This window comes from Hippocampus guttulatus, chromosome 6, assembly GCF_054856545.1.
Source record: "Hippocampus guttulatus isolate MCC_2025c chromosome 6, RoL_Hgut_1.0, whole genome shotgun sequence".
Lineage (NCBI taxonomy): Eukaryota > Metazoa > Chordata > Actinopteri > Syngnathiformes > Syngnathidae > Hippocampus > Hippocampus guttulatus.
This window is the reverse complement of record NC_141266.1, coordinates 8489451-8501128: the sequence shown is the minus strand read 5'-3', so window position 1 is coordinate 8501128 and position 11678 is coordinate 8489451. Positions and strand designations below refer to the sequence as shown.

Below are 11678 nucleotides of genomic sequence, written 5' to 3'. Positions count from 1 at the left end.
GGGAGTTGTAGTGTATATGCGCAAGAATATTTGGGAACATTTAAATTGTTTAAATGGTGGCTGAATATCCGTTTAATTGTATAAAATTAATAGTTAATTAATAATTGATTAGTAGTAAATTGTTTCAGTCTGATTTTCGGATGTTTTGGTCCACATTTTTCCCCACGTGACCAGCCTCTTTGTATGAAAAACATTGTTTTACATCCTTGCCACTAATATTTACATTTGTGTAGAAATCGTTCGTTGAATATGAAAAGGAAGGACTTCTGATGTATATCTAGGCCATGGCCTAAAATTGCCGTGACTCGTACGACATCCCAGCGGGTGTCATTGATAAATAATAATACAGTACTGTACTGTAAAGACAACTACAAAGATAACGACAGGATACGATATCTGTATAAATTGCGTGGGAAATCAGAAGAACCGACGCGTATCTGAAATGCTGCATAATCAATTCAAATGTAGAAAATGCAAGATGTCAAAAGCTAAATTGTTATAGGAGAGGAATACCGTGCTCTTCAGCAGTCTCCCAATATTGCTGAGAGCACCTTCCAACCACTTGAGGACGCTGTTTCTCCATGACGAAATGTATTTCCAAGTACAAGTGGCCTACTGTGCTGTACTAGTGAAAATAATTTTTACTCCAACATGGGTTTCATGATATAAAACCCACTATTTTGGGAGAAGGATTTCTCTAACAGTTAATTGTTTAAAATGTTTGTCTATATACTGCTCAGAAATGAAGGAAACACTTAACTCAATAAACGAAATATTCCAGTTGAAAATATGTTTTAATACTTGCTAATTACTTCTAGTTTCCATCAGTTTTCTGTTCTATTTGCACAACAGCAACAAAAACCGATTTGCATTTTGTGTGGCTACTTAACTGAACAAGTTAATATCGCAGAGGGAGGGTGTTACCCATTGTAACAGTGCATTCAGGGTCTGCAATGCCTTCTCTTCTGGCCTGAGCACTACCAGAAGCACCGACCTACATTTACAAATTTAATTAAAGTATATTAATTTCTATTCAGCAGTGCTTCAGCTGCATTTCATAGCCATTTACTTGGCTATTCAACTTTCAGTTGTGTGCATTTTAAATTTTAATTTTTTTTTTCTCCAATCAGATTTCAGCATCTCTGTTCTTCCATGTTTATATAATGTCACCAGGGCCTTCAGTGTCATAAGCACTGGCTCATAACACATACACATTGTGAGCGATGGCTGCCTGTTGTCGATTTTTTTATTTATTTTTTAACCAGACTTCTGAGTGTCACCAAAAAAAGGCCTGTTTTCTGTCTTAGAGTAGTGTTGGCATTTTTCCACACTCTGATTAGTTGAGCTGAATAGTTTTGTGAGGTGCAGCAATAGTTGGTTTATGGAGGAGGACGAATATTGTACTTACCGGTAATTACAATTTCATTTTCAAGGCAGACTTTTTAAGAAAAAAAAAAGAATATCGTGAGGATCGTTCGGCCAACACCATACCTGGCTGGCTTGTTTCAACATGGAAAATTATTTGGCATTTCCAAAGCTTGGTCCTGCTTTTTGAGAAGGGGGACCGAAGAGTGTGTTCCCACTACGGGGTGATCACTCTCCTCACCTTTCATGGTCGGGTCTACTGCTGGAGAGGAGGCTCTGCCCAGAAGGAAAATTTCAGATCGAAAAGGAGCGGTGTGGTTTTCATCCAGGCAATGTCACAGTGAACCAGCGTTACAGCCTCAAGAGAGTCCTTGAGGCTGCATGGCAATGTAATGGGAATTTGACATCTAACAGTGCTAAAATGTAACTAACCTTTTGTACCATTGAATGCTGAACAGTTATTTTGGAGATATGCAAAGTTGCTCACTCATGCACTGGACTGCATTCTGTGTAGCTGCTCAAAATGCTGATTGTGCTGCACGGCCTGACCTTCACCCTTCCCAAAGAGAAGAAAACGAAATAAAAAGAGAGCACAAGATGCGGGGGGAGGCTCCCTTGACAGATCTTTGAATGGTGTCTCTCCATGTTTTTTTTCTTTCTCAAATAAATCTCATCATTTTTTATAATACTTGTTGTCTTGGTTTCCCTGGACAAGACAGCAGTTTGCCCAACCAGTTTGCAAAGTACATGACGGACTTAGGGAAGGTGTCCCTCGAGGAGTGCTGTGGATGGTGCCCGTGGAGTATGGGTGACCAGACCTCCTGGCTCTAGCTGTTGCTCCTCTGCATTAAGAAGAGCCAGATGATGTGGCTCATTTGAGACGCTTCTTGGACGCCTCCTTGGTTGAGGTGTTTCGGGGACCACCCAGAACATGGTGGAGGGACAGTGTCTCCCGGCTGGCCTGGGATTCCCCTTGACGAGGTGGACGACGTTGCTGCGGTGAGGAGGTGTGTCAGAACATGTGGTGAGGCTATATTCAGCCATTTTGGTCCCCAGCTGTGGAATAGCCTGCCAGAGGACATCAAGTAAGCAGAAACTGTGGCTAGCACGTCTGCCTCACAATGCAGAGGTGCAGGGTTCGATTCCGGCTCCGGCCTTCCGATTTCCTCCCACATTCCAAAATCATGCAACGCTGGTTAAAGGAGCACTCTAAATTGTCCGAGAATGTAGGTTTTTCAATTTTAATGTCACACAGAGAGAACCCAAGGAAATACAAAATGCAGTTTCAAATGACAATTCAATTTATTAAAGCACAAAAAAAATCCATACCTTTCGGACCCTCTGTGAAAGCATAATTGCCCACCCTTGTTAAATCACAAAGTCACTGTGACTCACCACACATTTGAGAAAGGTGAGTACAATTTCACAAACCGTTTGTGACCCCCACCGCAATAGTAACGCTATTAAAATACTTTGAAAAAAAGGTTCTTCTGGCCAGTTTGGTCCATTTTTCACACTCAATGTACAAGTATTTTATTTATCATTAAAATTATTTCATGATTTTCATCTTAGAATTAGTTGTGTTACAGTCTACTTTGGGAGGATCATCAACTGGTATGAGTGAGAGGGGTGTCAGAAAAAAGTTTGGGGGCAGACAAGACAAAAATCCAGACACTTTCATATTAAAACACCAACCAAAGTAGAAGTTATAGCACAAACATATTACATACACACCAAATTCTGTCCATACTTCTGAAAGGTGACCTAACATTTTACAACAGATTTTTTTTCTTTTTGTAACCGAACATCATGTTACTGACATTATTAATCTGTTTTTATCTGTGAATGTTCATTGTTTTATTATTCGTGTTTGTCACTGGGCTACACTTGGACCACCGGCATCTGTTTTTGTATTTTTCATCCAATACAAAGTTACAGAATGTATCCAAAACCTGTTCTACAAAATGACAAATGAAGCAACAATGAGTATTAATTTATCAGACATACACTTGATAAGTACTGGTAAGATGATACTGACAAAGGTAAGTTGGTTTTGTTCAAGCATCACCTTTTTCCTTCGGTTGCCTTGGTATTTGTAGCTTTGGGTGTTTTTCCTTTTTTTTAAGCAGATTTCCTCTGTCTGAAAGATAATTTAGGGAGAAAAAAAAAAGAACGTTTATGACTACTAGTAATTGTAACTGCATTACCGCCTCAAACATTTGGCTATTACTGTACATGAGGTTAGTTTGACTGAGTAATGTGCGTCCAATGTTTAGAGTTGTTATTCTGGTTCGGGAGACAGTGGGTCACAGTCCACTTGGTTTTTTTTTCTTACCAATTCAGTCTTCCTTTTTGGCTCTTTCCTTCTCCATACCCTGATGGCACTCTGCTGCTGACACTACTATTACTACAATACACACACACGCACACACACGCACACACACACACACAGGAAGAGTCAATTGATATTTTCATTTACAAGACATCCTTTTCTGGCTACCTATGTTAAAGGACGTGGTTGCCTTTTTTTTTAAACAACACAAATACAATGCACTCATTTAAGAGGTTAACACAGAGCAGCAAAGTGATGCAATTGGTTAAGTGTTGCCACGTGTTGCTTGAATGAGCATCTAAATTGTGAGGGTGAGGAATGCACCCGGCCAAGGTGGCAGAGGGAGCCGTGTCTACTCTGGTCTCTCTCATTTAAGGCGTCTGACCGCTTGTTAATCATCTATAAATGAAGCTAAAAGGTTACTATGGTCACCAAATATTTGATTATGTCTGTTGTTTCTTTTCTTTTCCATTGACTTAATATCAACTTTGATTATTTCATACATGCCAACCATATTCAATATTCGATATGTATCACGAATTTGAATGTTCTTATGTGGTCAATGCTAGACATTACCACGATTCAATGGGACAAACCATTATGTCCTTTTCAAAATATAACAATATTTTACATTTCTAATGGTGGCTTAAAGCATCTGCACTGCATGGTATATCATGCAGTTGAACCAGCTGAATACCCGAACGCCCCAAGATTCTCAGAATGTGCCTGGCTGGCTGGCTGGTTGCGATCAGGTTAGACTTGCTGAATATTTGTCTTACATAAGAAGAAGCAGCAGGGCCTAAACAGTGCACAGTGAGAGTTGCGTGGCTGAGTCTGTTGCGCTGACAAAATGCTGCCACGGAAAACTCACTCAAGACAAGAATTACATGGTGTGTGTGTGTGTGTGTGTGTGTGTGTGTGTGTGTGTGTGAGACTAACAATGTCTTGTCTGCTGCAAACAATGTAGTTCAGACAAGACCATATGCGAGCAAGGGATTGTTGGATTCTTCATTTCAAAGACAGTGGAACAATTCATTGTGTGTTTGGGGTTACTAGCCAACCATGTGTTAGTTTTCTGCATGGCAACAATCATCAAACTTTTGCCATAGTGAATGTCAACCTTACTCAATGTTTACATGCTTAGAGAAGTCTCTTTTCCCGTTGTTTGTTTCTCTGCTTGTAAACATGATCTTATATGTTGGCTCTATTTCCATGACAAGTCTAAATGTGTTTGGACATGTGTTGAATGACCAGCTTTGCACAGGTTAGTCACCGATTACAGCCGGTGATAACATCGTAGTGCTTGGACCGCTCCCCAAAATGATTGTCAGAATTTGTCAGGCATTAAACAGGTTGAAATGGAGAATGACACCTACAAATCAAGTACTCCGGTAGCTGTCATTCTCAACGAAGACTTTGACTTTGTTACACGCTTCACTTAATGATTGCTATACAGTAAAGAATGTCAATAATAATTCCATCAAGAATCAACTTGCGTAAGCAAAAGTGAAAAGCCGTTCACCCTGCCGTTTATTAGTTAGCAGGCTACTTTCCGGTTTATGACAGTGGCCTCAGACATTTGTAACTGATGGCCAGCTTTAATATTTTCATTCTGGGACCGAGTTAAACGGTCCCAAACAGCCAAGAGTGAAAATCTGTCTGCATTACTATTGATTTTTACTGACATTTAATGAGTTCCTGCTTGACACATGCCACTGCCCCATTTCATGGATATTGGTTTATCAAGCAAGCAAACAAACAAACAAAGAGTAAACTAAACGTCTCAACTTTGTTTTTGTCAGAGTTCAATAAAAGAGCACCCAAAAGGTCTTCTTTTAGTTTATACCTTCAGTTGAGGTTTCAGAGGCTTGATCAGCAGCAGTGACTGGTGAATTGGCTTCCATTTCTACTTCTGTAGGTTGACCTGCATCACTTGTCACTGAAGATGGAGAGGCTCCAAAGGTTGATGAAAATGCCGAGGCTTCCTTTGAAGAGGTTTCCAAAAGTAATGTTGAAGATACTGGAATCTCGAGGACTTGTTCTTGAGCTACCAAGGCAGGCTTCTGAAGTGCGGTTGATTCTGTAGGACATGAGGGTTCTGATTGTTGAGCAATTTCTGAAGGCATCACAATAGATTCATTGGACTCTTCAGCAGTAGGTCGCTGCTCATCCTCTGTCTCATCTCCAACCCGAGCTAAAGGAGGCATCTCCGGAATGGTCGCCACTGCAATTCCAGTATCTATAATCGCCTCTTTTGCCTCAGGGGACTTAACAGTGGTTGAATCTTCGACTGAAGCATCTCCTGCTGTTGCTCCAGCTGGTGGTTCAACTTCATTTGGCGCAGACTCGGTTGAAGCAGGAGATTCAGGTATGACTAAAGCTGGAGGCGATAGAGAACTTTCACTTGCAGTCTCTAAAAATGGGATCACTTCATCAGGGACCTCAGATACTGCCTCCTGCATATTTGCTCCCACAGGCTCAGCAACACTGTTGGCAGCTTCGGGAGAGGCCCAGGCTGGGACAACAGATGCCAGTTCGACAACAGCGGGAACATCAGCCCGGACAGGTTCAATATCTGTAGTAGGGCTCTCAGCATGTATTTCTTTGAGAGCAGGTACCTCCCCCTTTATCACATCATCATCTTTCAGGACAGGAACCTCTGTTTTACAAGTTTCAGAATCTTCTATGGAATGGACTTCTGCTTGTTCCATTACACCCTCTCCCATGGTTGGGATCTCCTCCACCGAAAGGGATTTGACCATCTGAGGTTCCACGGCTTCTACAGCAACATCAGCAAATCCAGAGTCACCGGAGGCTTCTACTGGGCCAGCAGCTGAACCAGGCTCTTGAACACTGAAAGGATCTGGTTGTGGCTCAAGCTCGGTCATTAGGTCCTGTCCAGAGCGAAGGTCCTCCTGGCCTTGCGTAACCACTAACGCTGCCCCTGTGCCATCGTCAGCTGCCTGCTGAAGATCATCTGCTAAGGCACTTTCACACAACTGTGTTTTGTCCTCAATGGTCTCTGCTTTGATGCCGTTCCGAACAGCTGCCAACAGACAAGCATAGTCAAGATAATGTATGGCAGGTGTGCACCAATAAAGATAGTTACAAGTCGAATGTATTTCTACAAAAACATGGCAACACATCAATCCATCCATCCCATTCGACAGCATTTACTGTATGTAATGTTATATGATAACTCGGGGGAAATAAATGCTGAAGGGGGAGGTGCAAGGACATTGTTGAATGGTGCAAACCTATTTAGCAACCAAAACTTAAATCCTGCAATCTGACCCTGCCTTGTGGTTTAAGACTACCTGCATCCAAACACTTCATGGTCACGGGTGAGATGGGGTCTTTCCCAATTGACTTTTGGCAAGAGAGGAGGGTACTTCCGCAACTGGTAAATTACAGGGAACATACTCTAGACCTGAAGACCTTTTTGAAAGTGAGAGCTACTTTTTGGGAGAAAGAACAAATTAGCTCAAATTACCTTAAATAATATTATTATTGAATGCTATTATTAATATTTCATGCTCATCACTAATGTGAAGCATAGATACTGATCAAGTTGATAAGAAAGTTCTGCAACAGTCCAAGGAAATCACAATGTCCCCTCACTGGTGAGATATTTTTTTAGAAGAGCCATATTCGTAAAGTTTTTGGGGACTGATTGGTGCCCACGGGCACCATGTTGATGATCCCTTCTCTAGTCAAATTACCACCTATTGACAATGTTTGTTTTTGGAGATGACAAAATTATTTGTCATCTCCAATTTGTCATCTTATTGGAGATGACAACGTGTTCTTATTATTTGCAAAGACAAGAACACGTTTGACGATGAGGGAGATGTGCCACCATGCAGCCTCATCTTCCATCCATCCATCCATTTTCTGATCCGCTTATCCCCAAAAGGGTCGCAGAGGGTGTTGGAGCCTATCCCAGCCGTCTTTGGGCAGTAGGTGGGGCACACCCTGAACTGGTTGCCAGCCAGTCGCAGGGATCATTTAGACAAACAATCATTCGCTCTCACACTCACACCTAGGGACAATTTGGAGTGCCCAATCAACCTGCCATACATGTTTTTGGATTGTGGGAGGAAACCGGAGTACCCGGAGATGTCCTTGAGTATTTTGAAAGGCGCTTATAAATGAAATGTATTATTATTATTATTAAAACCCACGCAGGCCCGGGGAGAACGTGCAAACTCCACACATAACGGCAGCAGAAGGAATTGAACCCTGTACATCTGCATTGTGAGGTGGACGTGCGAACCAGTCGTTCACCGTGCCTCATCATTTTATTGGAAAAATGACATTGGCTTTCATTAAACACACAAACTAAAAAATACACAGGGATTATAGTTAAATGCTAAAGCGACGACAGCAAATGTTACGTAAACAAAAATGCAGGAACAATGTCTGAGGTTTCATTTCCTTGGTTTTAAGTAAGAATTCTCAAATCCTTAGTTGAATCCCTAAGGCTCGGCGAGGCACGCTCTGAGGAAATAAATCACATGTGACCGATAACCTTTTTGAGACACACCCCCACCTTAAATCACATTTCCTGATATTAATTGTGTGTCAACAAAATGGTAGCCTGGGGTTAAACCTTAGAAGTACAGTGCAAGTGCCAACAAAGCAGGCATGGGTTTTTCAAGCCAAATGTCAGAAGCATTAATCTAAAGTAAATCCAAACAGCTTTCATAAGAGCCTGGCCTGGTTGATTATTTCAAAGATTGCCCCTAAACAGGACAAATCAGAATAGATCTGCTCACTGAATGGTTGAAAAGTTTCGACTCAGCAGCTGCCTGATTTGTCTGTCTGAAATGGCTGGAAAGAGCCAAGAGTTAATCGGTGGAAAGGAATGTGATAGATAGCCTGGTTTATCAAATCAGACCAACTTCACATGAACAAACATTTTCCAAAATGCGTATTTTGCCATGCATTTTGGCCTTTTGTCCCACAAACAAAATATCAGGCTGTGGAAATAAATGTGTTATAAATTCAGCAATTGTGTTTGGGAGCAATTAGCATGTAATAGTTTTTGTTTTTATTTAGCCCGTCCCTCACTTATCATGTTAACGGTGTCTAAACTTCCACCACATCTTTTCCACAGCTTTTATTTTTTTTCTACAGTATACGCTTTGTTTTAGGATGGTTTTATCAAGCTTTGCCAGGTGATATATCTCTCTCTCTCTTTCTGTATGTATGTATGTATGTATGTACAGTATGTATGTGTGTATGTGTGTATATATATATATATATATATATATATATATGCATGCTACTGTATACACATACAATCTTAATGTACATTACTGGGTACCACAAGAGGGTGAAAGTCTGAACAGAACTCAGATATGTATTGAAAGTGAGTGCCTGCACACATGGATAACTCACGTGTCAACATGATTTGTCTGCCAGTGATGACTGAGGTGGTAGTCAAAACAGTGACATGGTTGGGAGGGGGCAGACTGGGATTCCTAACATTAGATGGGACCACTGGTGACTGAGATAGCACTCAAAGTGTTTGCACAAGTCACACAAAACAAGCTCAACTGGGGAAAAGAGTCTGCCGACTGCTCTCATTTGAATTGTCCGAGCCTACGAAGAAACAAGCTACAGGTTAAAAAAAAAAGGATGAATAAATCCCACCAACATCACAAACTGACCCTTCAGTTATTCTGTGTGACATCTGTGCCTGTTTAGTTGATCACCAATCTACTTTCCATTATTCCGTTGTACAAATTGCATTCTATGGAAGCGCACTGCCTGCTGGCGGGGGATATACAAATAAAGATGTATTTGATATTCATAAATGATCGTTTTCAGACAAACCGAGTGAAGTTCAATATTTCTTGCAGCACCCCCGAATATCTTTCACTCAACACTTCTGGTTGGGAGTCACGACACTACAGTCCTGACAAAAAGTTGGGGATAATCGCATTTTGAGTGAAATTTCACGATGAACCTAAAAATGATCGTAAGCATTCCAGGAGAACCTGTTCTGACCTTCTCTATAATTGGTTGCACATGTCCAATTGTTAACCGTTTCCGTAATGTTCTCACAATTTGCTGCTCTCTAACAAGGATTTGTATGGAAAAAAATACACAGCAGGTGTTTGATTAATGAATGGACTGATATAGTTTGAATTTACGTACGTTACGTTTAAGTATTGAAATAGTCCTCTGCATTTTTCTGTTCACATGTTGACATCAGGAAAACACAATGCCACCAAACAATTGATCAACAGTCCCACACCACTGTGAGGCTTGAAACAGAATGCTTGCTGAGGGAAGTTACCACTGAGCTGAGAATCTCGATAGTAGGTTGCAAAAGAGACATAGAGAAACTGGAAGAGTCACAGCAAGGCATAGAAATTGATGACATTTTTTGGGTCACACACCTGTTGCATAGCATAGGATTAGCACATGATCCTTTTTGTTTTTTAAGGATGGGTCACTTAAATCTACAGAGGTATAAATCCAGCTTTTGCACAGTGCTTAATTGACTTCTGTGTTATAAACAAAGAGGGAACATTGACTAACAATAGCTGCGACTGTCATGCATGTATGTGTGAACGTTTTGTGAGTGCAAAGCTGTGCCTAGCATGACATAGCTATGTGTCTGAAGGCTTCACACATGAATGGACAATTGTAGTTTGTGTCGAGTCCCATGATGGGCACGTGCACAGCCCTGCACATGTGGAAAAAAACCCTGAGGCCGTGAGGGCACGATTCCAGTAGAGCACATATCTAAATATTAAGATACAAAATTGAAAGTTATTCCAACCCAAGGAAGTGCACTTTGATGAGGTATACTGTACCATCATCGCTTTCCAGAAGTCAAACAGAAACTCAACTCTTTCCCCCCCCCCCCCCCTCCATGCATTGCTGTTGTAAACCAAAATAACATTTTGTTGAATTAATGTATACTACAATGATGGATTGTGAATATTTTGGTCAACAAAGGCTCAGTTTCTGTTACCGGTAGTACCAGTACAAACAATAACAGTGGTTGAAATTTCACGAGAATGCCATTTATGAGCCACAAAGTTACCTAGAATTTATTGTTTACTGCACCACTGAGTCAAGCAAGCAAGCACACGGCGTACCAGAGCAGCGGGGAGCAGACACACCCCCTTCAGCAAAGCTTCACTGAATGAAAGTCACTTTCTAACACATTACATAGGCTTGCCATACATTACTGTTGATGTGAAATTGAAAAGTAACTGACAACTTACCCAATGGGCCTCCATTGCTCTCTTCGGGCTTCGTACCTGGTTTCTTTTCTTGATCTCCAGTCTGTGCACTGGATGATGAGCAACCCATGATGCGGAGAGGGGGGGGGAAAACTTTTAACTAAAAGTACTGTAGTAAATACCAATTCCACTTGACAAAGATTGAAGCTGTGATCACATGCACAGCTCGGCTCCTTGTGTGCTTGTGTGATCATGCGTGGCCTGATGTCCCCCAAACATCTGTTATTCACTCTTCCCTGTCTACCTCATGCGCACCCTCGCATTGTTCACACAGGAGGAGGAGGAGGAGGAAGAGGAGGAGGCCAGGAGGCAAACATGTATGAAATGTGTCTCCTCTCCTTCCTCACCTCAAGGGTGTTTCCTCCCCTTCCGACAGAACGGAACCACCTTGTGGTAATATGTATGGTAGCATTTGAGCAAAGAATGTCGCTTTAAAACAGACTTGTAAATATTACACGCGTTTTTAGCAATTACAGCAGTGTATACTGTATATCGCCATTAAATATGTGGAGTTTATTGTCACTTAACTGTACAAAGACGTATGTTTCAATTAAACAACAACAAGCTCTATTAAAAATATACATGTAATATTTTAAATTGTTTTGCCTTTAAATGCTGTTTGTGTTTGTTTATGCGGCGCACTGAGTTACCTTGTGTATGAAATGCACTACTTTGATAAAGCTGCTGTGCCTTTCTGTTCCACAGATGCTGTACTT

The 11678-nt window shown here is 41.3% G+C and overlaps 1 protein-coding gene across 1 annotated transcript; it reads right to left on the bottom strand.

Annotated features, from left to right (window-relative positions):
* Positions 1-2648: 2648 nt before the first annotated feature.
* LOC147203434 (uncharacterized) lies at positions 2649-11224 on the bottom strand. The gene is made up of 4 exons (XM_086114653.1): positions 10945-11224; positions 5544-6743; positions 3701-3772; positions 2649-3505 (listed from the first exon to the last, which is right to left on the bottom strand). The coding sequence occupies exons 1-3, from the start codon at positions 11030-11032 to the stop codon at positions 3705-3707; spliced, it is 1356 nt and encodes a 451-aa protein (XP_085970779.1). The 5' UTR covers positions 11033-11224; the 3' UTR covers positions 2649-3505; positions 3701-3704.
* Between the last annotated feature and the right edge of the window lie 454 nt (positions 11225-11678).

Bases quoted from the DNA above. Each gene is read 5' to 3' on its own strand.
- LOC147203434 (XM_086114653.1), bottom strand. From the start codon at position 11,032: ATGGGTTGCTCATCATCCAGTGCACAGACTGGAGATCAAGAAAAGAAA. The intron at 6,744-10,944 runs GTAAGTTGTCAG...GTCTGTTGGCAG, and splicing joins GAGCAATGGAGGCCCATTGG to CTGTTCGGAACGGCATCAAA. The intron at 3,773-5,543 runs GTATAAACTAAA...TGTGTATTGTAG, and splicing joins CTCTGAAACCTCAACTGAAG to TAATAGTAGTGTCAGCAGCA.